General features: G+C 43.4%; 1 protein-coding gene across 21 annotated transcripts in view; it reads right to left on the bottom strand.

Moving 5' to 3' along the window:
- Nucleotides 1–16625, bottom strand: part of ATG10 (autophagy related 10) — a 272261-nt gene that overhangs the window by 216986 nt on the left and 38650 nt on the right. The window contains exon 1 of one of the 21 annotated variants that reach the window (XM_070056371.1): nucleotides 13193–14225. The exons of 19 other annotated variants lie outside the window; for them this stretch is intronic. Coding sequence is in view for 1 of the 2 variants with exons in the window: in XM_070056375.1 (XP_069912476.1) it covers nucleotides 13193–13228 (36 nt within the window). In the remaining variant the exon portion in view is untranslated. Of the gene's footprint in view, nucleotides 1–13192; nucleotides 14226–16625 lie in introns of those variants that run through there. One more of the 21 variants, XM_070056375.1, reaches the window with a different exon arrangement.

Below are 16625 nucleotides of genomic sequence, written 5' to 3'. Positions count from 1 at the left end.
TGGGAAGATATACAAAGAAGTCTTTTTGGATAAATAATCAGAGAAAGCCTCTCAGAAGTAAAGACATCTGAATAAAACAAAGAGAAATAAGCAAACACAAAGCAACCCAACAATCTAAGGGAGGGGATTGCAGGCAGAGGAGGCAGAGGGTCTGTGGCAGGAATGAGCCTGGACATGTGAAGGCAGCAACAGGTCAAGAGTCACATCAGGTCAGGATCTGTGGGCCACAACAAGTGGTTTACATTTCTATACCTTTTTCTTTCTTTCTTTCTTTCTTTCTTTCTTTCTTTCTTTCTTTCTTTCTTTCTTTCTTTCTTTCTTTCTTTCTTTTTTTAAGACAGGCAGAGTGACAGAAAGAGAGGGAGAGACAGAAAAAGAAAGGCATCTTCCATCTGCTGGTTAACTCCCAAAATGGCCACAATGGACAGGGCTAATCCAAGCTGAAGTCAGGAGCCTGGAACTCCATCCGGGTCCCCCAAGTAGGTGGCAGGGGCCCAAGCACTTGGGGCAGGCTCTGCTGCCTCCTAGGTGCATTAGCAGGGAGCCGGGTCAAACGCAGAGCAACTAAGACTCCAGCCGCTGCTCTGGTATGGGATACCAGCATCAAAAGCAGGGCTTAACCCACTGCCCCACAATGCCAGCCCCGTATTTTTATATATTTTATTCAGTTTACAATGAAATTATTCTAAAATAGAATATTGGGTCACAAAACGTTAACTGATTTTTCTTCAACAAGTAAAACCACAGTGGGGAAAAAAAACCTAGTTTAATCACAAACAGACAAAGCCCTGTTACATCAATCACAGTATATTTTGTTCTGGTACATTCTTTATGTTTGGGCCCCTGTGCCCACATGAGAGACCCATGTGAAGCTCTTGGCTCCTGACTTCAGCCTGGCTCAGCCCTAGCCATTGCAGCCATCTGGGGAGTGAACCAGTGGATGGAAGATCTCTTTCTCTGTGGGTCAGACTCCTGGCTACTCTCTTCTGACCCACTCCCTGCCAATGCATCTAGGAAGGCGGCAGAAGATGGTCCAAGAACTTTGGCCCCTGCTACCCACATGGAACACCTGGATGTACTTCCTGGATCCTAGCTTTGGCCTGGCTGTGTCCCAGCCATTGTGGCCATTTAGGGGACCAGCAGATAGAATCAATCAATCTCTCTCTCTCCCTCTCTCTCTCTCTGTCACTCTTTCAAATAAAAAAAAAAGTATTGTACACTTCAACATAGAAGGATGTCAACAGCTCTCACAAAAGAAATGATAAATGTTCTAGGTGATGGATATGGTAATTATCCTGATTTAATCATTACACAATGTATACAAACATCAAAACATTACACTGTACTCCATTAATATGTATAATTATTATGAGCCAATCACATTGTTAAATGTTATGTCAGAAGATTTTTCTGTTATAAACCTTGAGAAAAGTCACTCTCAATGGTTATCCGAAAGTGTATATGGGTGGTTATAAAAGTTCACAATAAGTATATTCACTACCATTAAAAACTGATTCAAATTTTTTACAAATGCAGTGCATCTTTGTTTACAAAGTTTTCCCCTCAGAACTCAGAGTACAGCTTTGAGTCAATTATTGACAGAGTGTTTAAAGTTTCTGATATTTACTGCCAAGATCTTTTCCAAGTCTGCCTTCCAATGCCACCAGCAACGTCTGTCTCATCCACCCATGTCAGGACAGGATTCATCCTTTCAGTTGTTTTATAAATCTGTTCTGTTTGTATCCTTTGCTAACTTGATGTGTAAAGCTCTGTTTCACTGGTGCCTCTATTCTGTATTTCTTTTACAAGTAGGTTAAAGATTGCTGCAAGTTTTTTGACAGCTCTGCCATTAAGATGTGCAGTTGGTTTGTTTCACTTCCTCTTCAAATGGGCAACCCTATGATCACGTCAACCAATAAAACATGGAAGATGTGACCCTATGCCAGCTGTAGGTCTACCCGTAAAGAGAACGGGACACGTGGGAATCAGTCTCTTGGACTCCTGAGCAGCAGCTATGAAGTAGAATGACCACATGAAGAGGCCCCCAGATCCCATGTAAGACCCAATCCACCTGGAGTAGTTGCTCCTGCCTGTGAGTGAAAATGCTGGAGCCTGCAAACCAGCTCAGCTGGCGGACGAACACCACCAGCTGACCTGAGGCAACACCTCGTGAAGCAGAAGAATCACTCTACCAAGCCCTGTGGAAGTCCCAACCCATGAAATCATTCAAAATTATGAATAGGTTTCTAATTGTTTTTGGCACCAAAAGTGACTTGTTATAATATTACTGAAAACATACTTTTTAAGGAGAAATTAGCTTTATTATGAAGAGACATTCCATATTAACCCAAGAAACCATGGTAATTTAGACAAGAAAACTGTACTATAACAAGTTATGAGTCTTAAAAAAAGTAGCAAGAGTACAGTCTCAGGGAAGAGTTAGGGAGAAAAAAAAAAAAAACAGAGGAAACTACACAAATTGGAGGGACACAATGGATCTACATGGAGGGCACAGACACCAACAACTCAGGACCCCAGCAGCTGAGGGCCTCCGCACCAGCATTGGAGAGTGAGATGAGACCAGACTGCAGCCCAACCCACTGGTGAAAAAGCAGAACAAAGAGCCTAGAGGGAATTCAGCTTGGAGCTCCATGGGAGATAGTGTACCTGCCAAACTAGAGAAAAAATGGGGGGGGGGGCACATTTCTCTCTCTCTGAAAAACGGTGTCCTGTAACAAGCTATGGGGAGCAGGTGCCATTTGGACATACACAGCAGCTGCACCAGCTCTTGTCCATGCCCAGCAAGCAGCCAAGCGAGAATGCTGAGTCTGCTGGGGAGAACAGACGGGGGCTGGGTGCTGGTGACTGTGGGAGGCTTGTCTGCTGGTATTGTGAAAACACTGAGGCTCCGTGGGAGGACTCGGGGTGTGGCTGGGACTCTGGGCAGTCACTGTGGGAGGCTCCACACGCTCAGGGCTCCCTGTTCCTGCCAAGGGATGTTGCTGGGCATGGACATGAGCTCACACTGCAGACTGCACAGATCCTCTGAGAACCTGCACAGATCCTCTGAGATCTGGAGAACAGAATAGAGCCCCCTGGCCACACCCACCTCACACCTCAAGCTACTAACTGAAAGCAGACACTCCACTAATCTGCAGAGGTATAATACAAAGATAAAAGATGCCACAGCGAAAAGAAAAAAAAAAAAAACAAAGAAGAAACCAACAAGTATCTCCACAAATACGGAACAACAAACACACCTAATCAAGAAACACGAATAAGGAATGCAATATGACGCCCCAAAAAGAACACAACATATCAATGTTAGATTGTGAAGATGATGAGATTGAAAAAATGCCAGAAACAGAATTCAAAAAATTGATAATAGGATCACTTAGATGTAATCAGAAGCAAATGCATAAACTAAGGAAATCTGTCCATGACATGAAAGAAATTTCCCACACAAAATTGAAATCTTAAAATGAAATCTTGAAAATGAAGAATTCAGAGGCCGGTGCCGTGGGTCAATAGGCTAATCCTCTGCCTTGTGGCGCCGGCACACCAGGTTCTAGTCCCGGTCGGGAGGCCGGATTCTGTCCTGGTTGCCCCTCTTCCAGGCCAGCTCTCTGCTGTGGCCAGGGAGTGCAGTGGAGGATGGCCCAAGTGCTTGGGAGCCCTGCACCCCATGGGAGACCAGGAGAAGCACCTGGCTCCTGCCTTTGGATCAGCGCGGTGCAGCGGCCGCGGTGGCCATTGGAGGGTGAACCAATGGCAAAAGGAAGACCTTTCTCTCTGTCTCTCTCTCACTGTCCACTCTGCCTGTCAAAAAAAAAAAAAAGAAAAGAAAAAGAAAAAAAGAAAAGAAAAAGAAAATGAAGAATCAGTAGAACAAACAAAAATGGGGTGGAAAGCCTTAACAACAGACGATGAGGCAGAAGAAAAAATAGCTGAGTAAGAAGGAAGCACAGGAAATTATATAGTCAGACCAAGCGCAAGAAAAAAGAAACTAGAAAACTAAAACACACTGTTGGTAATCTACAGGAAACTATCAAAGGACCCAACATACAGGTTCTAAGAGGTCCTGAAAGCGTGGAAAAAGAGAAAGGATTAGAAGGCCTTTTTAGCGAAATAATACCAGAAAATTTCCCCATTTTTGAAAAAGAGACACCAAAGTACAGGAAGCAGATAGAATTCCTAACCAACATGACCAGAAAAGATCTTCACCACGACACATTGTATTCAAACTCTCCACAGTAGAACATAAAGAAAAGATTCTAGGCTGGCGCTGCGGCTCACTTGGCTAATCTTCCACCTGCGGTGCCAGCACCCCAGGTTCTAGTCCTAGTTGGGGTGCCAGATCTGTCCCGGTTACTCCTCTTCCAGTCCAGCTCTCTGCTGTGGCCCGAAAAGGCAGTGGAGGATGGCCCAAGTGCTTGGGCCCTGCACCTGCCTGGGAGACCCAGAGGAAGCACCTGGCTCTTGGCTTCAGATCGGCATAGCACACCGGCTGTGGCAGCCATTTGGGGGGTGAACCAATGGAAAGAAGACCTTTCTCTCTGTCTCTCTCTGTCTAACTCTGCCTGTCAAAAATAAAAAAGAAAAGAAAAGATTCTAAAATCTGCACGAGAGAAACACCAGGTTACTTCCAGAGGATCTCCAATGAGATTCACAGCAGACTTCTCACCAGAAACCCAAAAGTCTAGGAGATAATGGCAAGATATGTTCCAAGTATTAAGAGAAAAGAACTGTCAACCAAGAATACTATACTCTGCAGAGCTCTCATTTGTGAGTGCAGGTGAAATAAAGACCTTCCAAGAAAAAAAGAAATTGAAAGAATGTCACCACCTGTCACAGTCCTACAAAAGATGCTTAAGGATGTGCTACACACAGAAACATAGAAACATGGTCATCACTACCAAAGAAGGTAAAGGAAGAAAATCTCCCAGTAAAAGTATAAAGGAAACCCAAAGTAAAAAATAGGAATATTTATGGAAAAATGGCAGAGCAAAGTCATTACTTATCAACAGTCACCTTGAATGTAAATAACCTCAACTCTCCAGTTAAAAGATACAGACTGGTTGAATGGTTTGAAAAACAAGACCCATCTATTGGCTGCCTACAAGAAACACCAACAAAGAAATACACAGACTGGAGGTGAAATGTTGGAAAAAGATACTCTCTGCTAACAGAAACCAAAAAAGAGATGAGAGATGGTGTAGCCATCCTAATATTAGACAAAATAGACTTTAACACAAAAACTGTTAAGAGAGACAAACAGGGGCACAATGTAATGATTAAGGGGTTAACTCAACAGTAAGATATAACTATTATAAATGTATATGCTGCACCTAATTACAGGGCACCTGGCTATCTAAAAGAAATGTTAAGGGATCTAAAGGGAGACATAGACTCAAACACAAAAGTAAGAGGGATTTCAATACCCCATTTTCAGCAATGGACAGATTAATCAGACAGAAAATCAGTAAGAAAATAGCAGAGTTAATCAACACTACAGACCAAATGGACCTAACAGATATCTACAGAACTTTTCATCCTACATTGCATAATACACATTTTTCTCAGCAGTACACGGAACCTTCTCTAGGGCTGACCACACGCTAGGCCATAAAGCGACTCTCAGCAAATTAAAAAAAAAAAAAAACTGAAATCACACCCTGCATCTTCTTGGACCACAATGCATCTCAAAGACCTAGAAAAACAACAGCAAACCAAACTGAAAAATAATAGGAGAAAAGAAACAAAATTAGAGAAGAAATCAACAGAATTGAATCCAAAAAAAATATAAAACATCAGCAAAACAAAGAACTGGTTTTCTGAAAAAATAAACAAAATTGACACACCATGGGCCCAGCTAACTGAAAAAAGGAGTGAAAAGACCCAAGTCAATAAAATTAGTGATGAAAAAGGAAATGTAACAACAGACACCACAGAAATAAAAACAATCATCAGAAATCACTACAAATAGCTGTATGCCAACAAACTGGGAAACCTAGAAGAAGTGGATAGATTCCTGGACACATACAAACTAACTAAATTGAGCCATGAAGATACAAAAAACCTAAACAGACCCATAACCAAGACAAAATTGCATCAGTAATAAAGACCTTCCCAACAAAGAAAAGCCCAGGACTAGATGGCTTCACTGCTGAATTCTACCAGAAATTTAAATAACTAACTCCAATTCTTCTCAAGTTATTCAAAAAACCATTTATGACAAATCCATGGCCAGATTCCTATTGAATGGGGAAAAGTTGCAAGCATTTCCACTGTGATCCAAAACCAGACAGGGATGCACACTCTTACCACTGCTATTCAACATAGTCCTGGAAGTTTTCGCCAGAGCCATTAGGCAAGAAAAAGAAATCAAAGGGAGGTCAGTGGAGGATGGGCCCAAGAGCTTGGGTCCCTGTACCTGCGTGGGAGACCAGGAGGAAACACCTGGCTCCTGGCTTCAGATTGGCACAGCATCGGCCATAGTGGCCATTAGGGGAGTGAACCAATGGAAGGAAGACCTTGCTCTCTGTCTCTCTCTGTCTATAACTCTACCTGTCAAATAAAAAAAAATCAAAAGGGATATAAACTGGGAAAGAGGAAGTCAAACTACCCTATTTGCAGATGACATGATTCTATACATAGGTGATCCAAAGACTCTATCAAAAACAGATGGATAGACCAATGGAACAGAATAGAAACATCAGAAATCAATCCATGCATCTACAACCAACTTATATTTGATCAAGGAGCTAAAACCAATCCTTTGGAGCAAAGACAGTTTCTTCAACAAATGGTGCTGGGAAAACTGGATTTCCACATGCAGAAGTATGAAGCAGGACCCCTACCTTATACAAAAATTCTTTCAAAATGGATTAAAGATCTAAGTCTATGATGTTATGCCATCAAATTATTAGAGAACACTGGGGAAACCCTGCAAGACATTGGCATAGGCAAAGAGTTATTGGAAAAGACCCCAGAAGCACAGACAATCAAAGCCAAAATAAACAAATGGGATTACATCAAATTGAGAAGCTTCTGTACTACAAAAGAAATACTGGGAAAAGTGAAGAGGCAACTTACAGGATGAGAGAAATTATTTGCAAACTATGCAACTGATGCAGGATTAATAACCAGAATATATAGAGATCAAGAAACTCTACCAAAAAAAAAAAAAACCCAGTTAAGAAATGGGCAAAGGACTCAAGACAGGCATTTTTCAAAAGAGGAAATCCAAATGGCCAAAATACACATGAAAAAATGGTTGGAATCACTAGCCATCAGGGAAATTCAAATCAAAACCATAATGAGGTTTCACCTCACCCCAGTTAGAATGGCTTTCATACAGAAATCAATGAACAACAAATGCTGGCATGGATATGGGGGAAAAGGTACCCCAATCTATTGCTGGTAAGAATGTAAACTGGTAAAACCACTATGGAAGACAGTTTGGAGATACCTCAGAAATCTGAATACACACCTACCATTTGACCCAGCCATCCCACTCCTGGGAATGTACCCACGAGAAATCAAATCATGTTGCCTGCATCCCCACGTTTACTGCAGCTCAATTCACAATAACTAATACATGCAATCAATCTAAATGTCTGTCAACCAAAGACTGGATAAAGAAACTATGGGATATCTACACTATGGAATACTACACAGTGGTAAAAAAAAAAAAAAGAAAGAAAGAAATCCTGTCATTTGCCACAAAATCGAAGAATCTGAAAAAACATTATACTTAGTGAAATAAGCCAGTCCAAAAGGGACAAATACTATATGTTCTCCCTGATCTGTGATAACTAATAGAGCACCTAAAACGAAATCTGTAGAAGTGAAATTTACACTTTGAGAAAGAATGACTGAAATAACCATCATCTTGACTGTAGAGGAACAGGTTTCTGGTTGGTTTGTTGGTTGGTTTTCTTCTTCATACTATTTGTTGAACTCTTAGAGTTAATTATATGTGTATAAAGTCAACTGAAATTGATCTCAGTAAAAAATAAGAGTGGAGGGGCTGGCACTGTGGCACAACGGGTTAACACCCTGGCCTGAAGCGCCAGCATCCCATATGGTCACAGGTTCAAGACCCGGCTGCTCCACTTCCAATCCAGCTCTCTGCTGTGGCCTGGGAAAGCAGTAAGAATATGGCCCAAGTCCTTGGGCCCCTGCACCTGCATGGGAGACCCAGAAGAAGCTCCTGGCTCCTGGCTTTGGATCGGCACAGTTCTGGACATTGCGGCAACCTGGGGAGTCAACCATCGGATGGAACACCTCTCTCTCTCTCTCTCTCTCTCTGCTTCTCCTCTCTCTGTGTAACTCTGACTTTCAAATAAATAAATAAATCTTTTTAAAAAATAAGAGTGGGAATAAGAGAGGGAGGAGGAGGCTTACAACTATAAAGCTGTATAGTTCTGCATACATTCCTACAGACTAACTTCTAAGGGTATAGTATAAAAACTTGCCATGGGACCCTAAATCTCATTCAGCTGGGTGGTAAAAATGCCATCTTAAGTGTTAAAGTGATCACATTAAATGTTAAAGTGATCATATAGAGAGGACTAAGTGCTAAAGGGATCATATAAATAAGATCAAGAGTCTGCAAATAATAATAGATAGAATTAGAAAGGAGAAAATGTTCCAACATGGGAAGCAGTCCATACAGCAGACTCATAGAATGACAAACACTTTAAACAGCACTCTGACCTCAGAATCAGCCCTTAAGGCTTCCTGGTCTGGCTGAAAAGCCCATGAAAGCATTTCAGATATGGAAATCCAAGACACTGTGGCAAAAAATGTTCTACATGAAGGATCTCTGTGAGTGAGACCCCAGTGGAAAGAAGTGACCATCAAAGAAGGGGGTACTTTTCTCTGAAGGAAAGAGAGAACTTCCACTTTTCTCAGGGCTTTGTCTAAATACTAATAGAGATTATAGATGCAAAAGGCTTCATAGCCTTGGCAGCTCATGTCAATAGCCCCTGACTTCATACATAAGAATCATTTATGTGTCAGGTGATCACTGACTTCATACATAAGAGTGTTACCTTCTAAATTAACAACAAGAGTCCCATGTAAGACTTCTGTCCTCAATGAGTTGTATTATGAGAACTGTAAAACTTCTCAAACAGTGTGTGTGTGTGTGTGTGTGTTGAAATCTTTATTTAGTACAGAGTTGGTCTTCTTTGTATAAAGTTCAGTGAAAATGAATCTTAATGGAGAATGGGACTGGGAATGAAAGAGGGAGGAGAAGGTTGGGTGGGAGAGTGGGTGGGAGGGTGGGTATGGTGGGAAGAATCACTATATTCCTAAAGTTGTACTTATGAAATGTGTACTCCTTAAATAAAAGATTTCTTTGGGAAAAAAATTAAAAATAGAGTTATTAAACCATAGAAGGGGAGTAACTATATCAATGAAAAAAAAAAAAAACTAAAACAAAACTGCAGGTTGGTATAGGGCTGAGGAAAAGTATGCAATGGAGGGCAAGGTTGGAAGGGGGGATTCCAAGATGGGGTTTGGACCTTGTTGCAGAGTGTGTGGCTGTAGCTTCCTGAAACATTTTCTGGGTCACTAAGTTCAGAGTTGTACCACATCTGCTGGGCAAGCAGGATGTAAGGTGGCAGGAGCTCTAGTTCCTAAGTGGCTACACAGACAGGCAATGGGGAAGCACAGGAGCTCAGGCAGGGATCACCGGAAGCAATCCTTCCAGTCACACGGTGGAGGGGAGACTCATGAGCTCAGGCAGAGAGATCACAGGAAGCAATCCTTCCAGTCACACGGTGGAGGGGAGACTCAGACAGGCGTGCACGGTCAGGAGACGACGCCCTCCTTCTTTTACAGCCTTTCTCCTGGGGCCTCTACTGATTCAATTTAACCCATGTTCATCACCACAAAAACACCTAGATCCCCACCCATTGCTGCAGGGTGGGCACTAAAGTGTGAGTTTGGAGCCCAAAGGCAACAGATGGTGCAGATGGGAATAGATTGAGCAGACTCTAGAAAACCGTGAGAGACCAAGGGTGGACTCAGGGACCAGTCCTCTTTCATTTCTCTTTCTCTTATCTCAGTTTTTTCTCAAAGTGTCTCTTGGGTTCCTTCTTTATAATTTCAACTTGTACATGACTACCATAATTTCTCTAACTGCTTATGAGGCATTTCAACTTCAGCTTCCATTTCTAATTGGAAGAGGGAATCTATTTAACAAAGTTCATTTTTTTGCATGAGACCTCATGAAAAATGGAGAGACAAAGCATACAGACTGTCCCTAAGGGCACCACTAAGAGCACCTACTTCATACAACATGGTGTACCTGGGCCTAAGAATACAGTGGTACACAAAACGGACAAAAGTCCTTGTCCCTGCAAAGCATGCATTGTGGTGGACAGAATGCAGACTGGAGAAGATAAACAACAAATCACTAAATACATAGAGCAGGTGGTTCTAAGTTCAATAAAAATAATAAGTCAGGCAAGGGATAACAAGTGATAGGGTTCGGAGGATTCTTTTTTACATAGGGTGGGTAAGGGGGACATTTGACCAAAGATCTGAAGGTCATAAGGGAACAAGTCATGAAGCTTCTAGGGGGATACAAACACATTAGACAGAGGGAGCAGGAAGTGCCAAGGCTCCAGGTGGAAAGCAGGATAGTAGTATGTCCAGAAAAGAGTGAAAAAGCGGGAGAAAGATAGAGGATTCGGGAGTAAAGAGGATGGGAACTATTTAAGATCTTGGAAGCATAAAGTCATTGAGGGGTTTTGAGTGAACTCAATTTTTTTTTTTTTTTTTTTTTTTTTTTTTTTTTTTTTTTTTTGGACAGGCAGAGTGGACAGTGAGAGAGAGAGACAGAGAGAAAGGTCTTCCTTTTTCCGTTGGTTCACCCTCCAATTGCCGCCACGGCCGGCGGCGCACCGCGCTGATTCTATGGCAGGAGCCAGGTACTTATCTTGGTCTCCCATGGGGTGCAGGGCCCAAGGACCTGGGCCATCCTCCACTGCACTCCCTGGCCACAGCAGAGAGCTGGCCTGGAAGAGGGGCGACTGGGACAGAATCCGGTGCCCTGACCGGGACTAGAACCCGGTGTGCCAGCGCTGCAAGGCGGAGGATTAGCCTAGTAAGCCAAGGCGCCAGCCTGAACTCATACTGTTTTTAAAGTTTGATTGTCCAGTGTCGCAACTCACTAGGCTAATCCCCCACCTGTGGCACCGGTACCCCGGGTTCTAGTCCCGGTTGGGGCGCTGGTCCTGTCCTGATTGCTCCTCTTCCAGTCCAGCTCTCTGCTGTGGCCCGGGAAGGCAGTGGAAGATGGCCCAAGTGCTTGGGCCCTGCACCCACATGGGAGACCAGGAGGAAGCGCCTGGCTCTTGGCTTCGGATCGGCACTGCGCACCGGCCATGGCGGCCATTTGGGGGGTGAACCAACGGAAAAGGAAGATCTTTCTTTCTGTCTCTCTCTCTGTCTAACTCTGCCTGTCAAAAAAAAAAAAAAAAAAAAAAAAAAAAAAAAAAAAAAAAAAACAGATTGATTGATTTGAGAATCAGAACTACAGAGACAGAAAGAAAGAGATCAATCATCCATCCACCAGCTCACTCCCAAGATGGCTGCAACATCCAGGGTTGAGATAGACTGAAGCCAGGAGCCAGGAGCTTCAACCAGGTCTCCCACGTGGGTACAGGGGCCCAAACACTTGTGCCATCCTCCGCTGCTTCCCCAGGCACATTAGCTGGAAGGTGGATTGAAAGTGAACAGCTGGCACATGGACAGGTGCCCATATGGGATGCTGGCATTGCAAGCAGTGGCTTTAACTGCTATGCCAGAACGCCAGTCTCAAGAACTCATATTTTAAAATGATTGCTCCACCTGTTGTTTAGAGTCCAAATTCTAAATGCACAGTAATTAAGAAGTTATTGCAACAAGCCATGTAAAAAATAACAGAGGCATGGGCTGAGATGGTACAGTGAGAGTGAAAAAGGGTTGATTTTGAATACATTTTGAGGGCTGTTATTGGGTTTTACTACTGGACTAAAGGTGGCATATAAGACAACAAAAGGAGTCAATGGGTAACTCCAGGTTGTAATCCTGAGCAACTAGAAGCTAATATGTACTGATACAGGGAAACATATGGAAGAAGCAAGTGGTGAGGGGAGAGAAGATAAAACTGCATTAAATTTGCAATTCCTAGTAGACATTCAAATTAGGTAGACATCAATTAGGTAGCTGGATATAAGAGTCTGAAGTTCAGGGAATGATACATGCTAAAAATACAAATTCCAGACTCATCAGTGTATACATAGTCTTTACTAACTAGAAGTTGCATAAGATCTCCTATTAGCATCTAATTAGAGAAGCCCAAAGACTGAACAGTGTTTAGCAGCTGGGAGATAAGAAGGCAACAGAGGAAGCCAAGAAGGAACAGTCACCAAGACAGCAAGAAACCAGGAAGCCAGCATTCCAGATGCCAACCAAGAGCATTTCAGTATGGGAGTAGTAATTATGCCAGTTCAGCCATCGCAGTATAGTGAGTAAGCCACCGCCTGCATGCCAGTATCCTATATGGGCCCCGGTTCAAGTCTTGGCTGCTCCACTTCCAATCCAGCTCTCTGCTAACGAGCCTGGGAAAGCAGAGGAGGATCCCCCAAGTGCTTTGGCTCCTGCACGCACTTGGGAGACCTGAAAAAAGCTACTGGCTCCGGGCTTCTGCCTGGCCCAGCCCTGGCCATCACAAGCATTTGGGGAGTAAACCAGAGGACAGAAGAGCTTTCTCTGTGTATCTCTCCCTCTCTCTCTGTCATTATGCCTTTCAAATAAATAAAATGAATCTTTAAAAAAGCATTTGTGCTTTCATTTTGAAATTATTAATCATTTTTTTCACTGAGAGAAAATAAATAATAGTAAAAGCCTATGGATCTCCATAGCTATTTCTGGCAATTTTTATTCTATGATCTATGGTTCAGCTAATACCAAAAAAAATCAAAGAATGGAGCTAATGTGAAGCAGACAATATAAAACACTTTCTAGCCATTCCCAAGATAAACAGATACACAGACATGTGGCAGTACAACTAGAGAAGTCAGAATAAAAGAACAAGGATAAAGTGAAACAAAAGGAAGACTATGAAATCGAGTACAGAGTCTAAGTACAGAGACTAAGCATTCAGGCAAATCTAAAATCCTACCTATCATACCTGATCGAGGCAGGCAGCCAGCATCTCCTTAAACATTCCCAGGGACACGACAGTGTGAATTACTGGCCAGTTCTAATTTACATTAGGCAAACACACTCCCTGCTTGGTCCGATTTCTCTCCTCTGAAGCAACACAGAATTAAGTCTTCTCTCCACAAAGGCAAGCTTTTGGCACAAACCTTGACACTGCTGCCTTGCATGGGCAGGCCCAGCCCTGCCGGTGTGGGCAGGGAGAACGTTCCAAACAGCAGCCTGCCACAGATGCTACAAACCTACTGTGAAGTACAGCTAAGATCCTTTCCACACAGCGATGCCAACAGGTAGGACAGTTAAGGCATTGTGGAGGTAAAATCAGGGAAAATTCTGTCACAGAAACAATAGGTCTTTGAGGACCACAAATGCCAGTGTGCCCCATAGAGACTCAGCTTGACCCTTTGATACAGAAATCAAAGTCCTTCCCTCACCACTTCTTTGTCTTTAGCACAAACCCTGTGCCAGCTCCTCCCAGACCTTCCCAAGGTGGAGCTCACTACCCCAAGTATGTCTCTGCCTCTAATTACTATTTACGGCATTTGCATGTGTGTTTTTTTTTCTCATTATAATGTCATTAGCATGAGAGGGAGCCCGTTGCCAAGGCAACCAGGAGTGGTGCATACAAGGCACTGCCTTTAATAAAAACTTAACCCTACTTCCTTCAATTCCCACTGTGTCTTTCCCCACACTTCACTTCTGGGAGTGCAAAGATGAAAATTTCCTACAGCCACTCCTTCCTATTCGGCATTGCTCCAAGGGCTTAGTAACCCAGGTGTGTTCCCCACAATACACTAAGAACACATTTATATTTTTCATAACTAACTTGGTAAATTCTCCTTCTGATCAACACTGTTCATTCAACATAGTCCCTTGGTTACCTAAAATAGTCTATTTTTCTCCAGATTAAATATTGCCAGCTTCAGAGTTGCAATGATTTCCACAGTCCTCACTCACGTGACTGTCCCCCCCCAAGGGGCTTAGTTGAGATCAGACTCACTATTCTAAAGCATCCTGCCAACCTGGTAACTCTCAAAAAAAAAAAAAAAAAACCTTGGTTTGACATGACTTTTTTTTTTTTTTAATTTACTTATTTGTTTGAAAAGTAGAGTGATAGAGTGAAAGAGACAGAGAGACAAAGAAATCATTCATTTACTGGTTTACTCTCAATGGCCACAATAGCCAGGGCTGGTCCAGGCTGAAGCCAGGATCCCAGAGTTCCATGAAGATCTCCTACGTGGGTAGCACAGACCCAGGGACTTGGGTCATCCTCCACTGCCTTCCCAGGCATATCCACAGGGAGCTGCATCAATAGTGGAACACTAGAACCAGCTCTCTGATCTGGGATCCTGACATTGCAGGCAGTACCTTAGCCCACTGTGCCACAACATTACTTGTTTTTCACCAAAGCACAAAGGTATGTTTCTATTAAAGCCGGGCATAACAATAATGGTTCATCAGGTGATCAAATTATGGTTAAACTTTAAAAAACCAGCAGTTACAAAAGGCAACACATGATAAAATTCTAAATTTAGACTAAAAAATTCAACTAATCAAATACAGTAATGTACAATTTCAAAACACAAGAGCTATGGATGTCTTCAAGCTCATTAGGTGCCAAAGTGTGAACAGGCTGTCTTTTAGGGATTCTGGGGAACTCAGTTTGTAATTGTCGTATTTGCAGAATCCAGTAAGGAGGAGAAGTCACCAGTATTGCTGAGTTGTTCCAAGAAAGCACATCTTGTATGAATTAGCAACTAATGACCACGGAAACATCTACTGCTCTGTGGTACCACCATCTTTGCAGTGTGAGGGAAGAGAGGAGCACCAGGACCAATACGAATTAAGCCATCTAACTGGGTTAGATGCCAGCAGGAATTGAGCTCCCACTGTTGAAAATGTAGCAGACTTGGAGAAGTAGAGGGTGAGGATGCCACTATAAAATAAAACCATTTGTGAAGGGCCAGTGATGTGCAACAGGTGAAGCCACTATCTGCAATGCTGGCATCCCAAATGGGTGCCAGTACAAGTCCAAGCTGCTCTACTTCTGATCCAGCTCCCTGCTAATGCACCTGAGAAAGAGGGGAAGATGGCCCAGGTGTTTGGGACCCTGCACCCACGTGGGAGTCACAGATGGAGATGCAGACTCCTGGCTTCAGCCTGGCCCAGCCTCAGCTGTTGAGGCCGCTTGGGGATTGAACCAATGGATAGATCTCTCCCCGCCAACCCGGAACTCTGCCTTTTGAATAAACAAATAAATCTTTAAATTTAAAAAAAAAATTGTGACCATGGAAATGCCTTCTGTGCTGTCCCAAACAGTAAAGAGAAACCACTGAAAACGTAGCCAGCACCACCAGGAAATCAAATTTTTCTTTAATTTCACTTAATTTAAATTTCGAGTAGCCACATGTGGCTGGTGGCTGCCAGCCTCTAAGTCACAGCTCCCTAGATGATGGGCTGGTGTGGAGCAAGTACTCAGAAACATTTTCAAGTAAGACCACAGGGGGCCCAGAAGCACCTGACTCACAGTCCAAGAGGAAGTCTTGCTATGGCACCCACGGTAAGCCACGTTCTTGGGCCGTAAGAGTCGTCTGCCAGAGACCAGATGAGGGTCTAGAGGGAGACAGCTGGTTGGCAACACTGCAGCCTAGAGAAACCAAGCAGAGGGCTAAAGACTCCAAGGCCAAACTGCCCAAGTTCATAGCCCAGCTCTGTCACCAATAAGTGCGACCTCAGTTCCCTTATCTGTAAAATGGGAATAATCATGTTTCTATTACCCAACATTAAGAAGATAAACTGAGTTAATATGTGCAACACACTCAGAATAGAGCCTGTTACAAAGTAAGAGCTGAAAAGTGTTTGTTCTCAAAATAGGTTTTAAAAGTGAACTTGTTTTGATCAATCCCCCATAAGTGAGTGAAAGGCCTAAGAACCTATTTCCCCTCCAGGCCTTCCACTTTATTCTACTTTATTCGGAGGCCAGGTGAGCAGCTCATCAGCCTCGCCCAGCCCAGTGTGGTTCATCCTCCTCCTGCCACTTCCCATCCCACCTGTTCAGACGCTCATCACCCATACCCATACGGCCCAGGGCCCACCAAGCCTTGCCCATGACACATGCCCAGTTTTTAAGTTTATTTCAAGAGATTGTACCCTCTCCCAGTCCTTGCATTTCCTCCAGATCTGCTGGCAGCTGGATCTGGCACGTGTCACAGCTGACAGCCTCGCCCCAGCCTTCTAGACTGTCCTGGGACCCACTCCCATCACAGCTGACAGCTCGCCCCAGCCTTCTAGACTGTCCCGGGACCCACTCCTGTCCTTCCTCACCTTTGCACAGCACGGCACACAGAAATCCACACCTGAACATTATAATAGGGTGCACTGGAGGGGACACAGTGGTGTTCATA

This window comes from Oryctolagus cuniculus, chromosome 14 (genome assembly GCF_964237555.1).
Source record: "Oryctolagus cuniculus chromosome 14, mOryCun1.1, whole genome shotgun sequence".
Classification (NCBI taxonomy): Eukaryota; Metazoa; Chordata; class Mammalia; order Lagomorpha; family Leporidae; genus Oryctolagus; species Oryctolagus cuniculus.
Note: the sequence above shows the minus strand (reverse complement) of the source record. Positions and strands in the feature narration are given on the sequence as shown.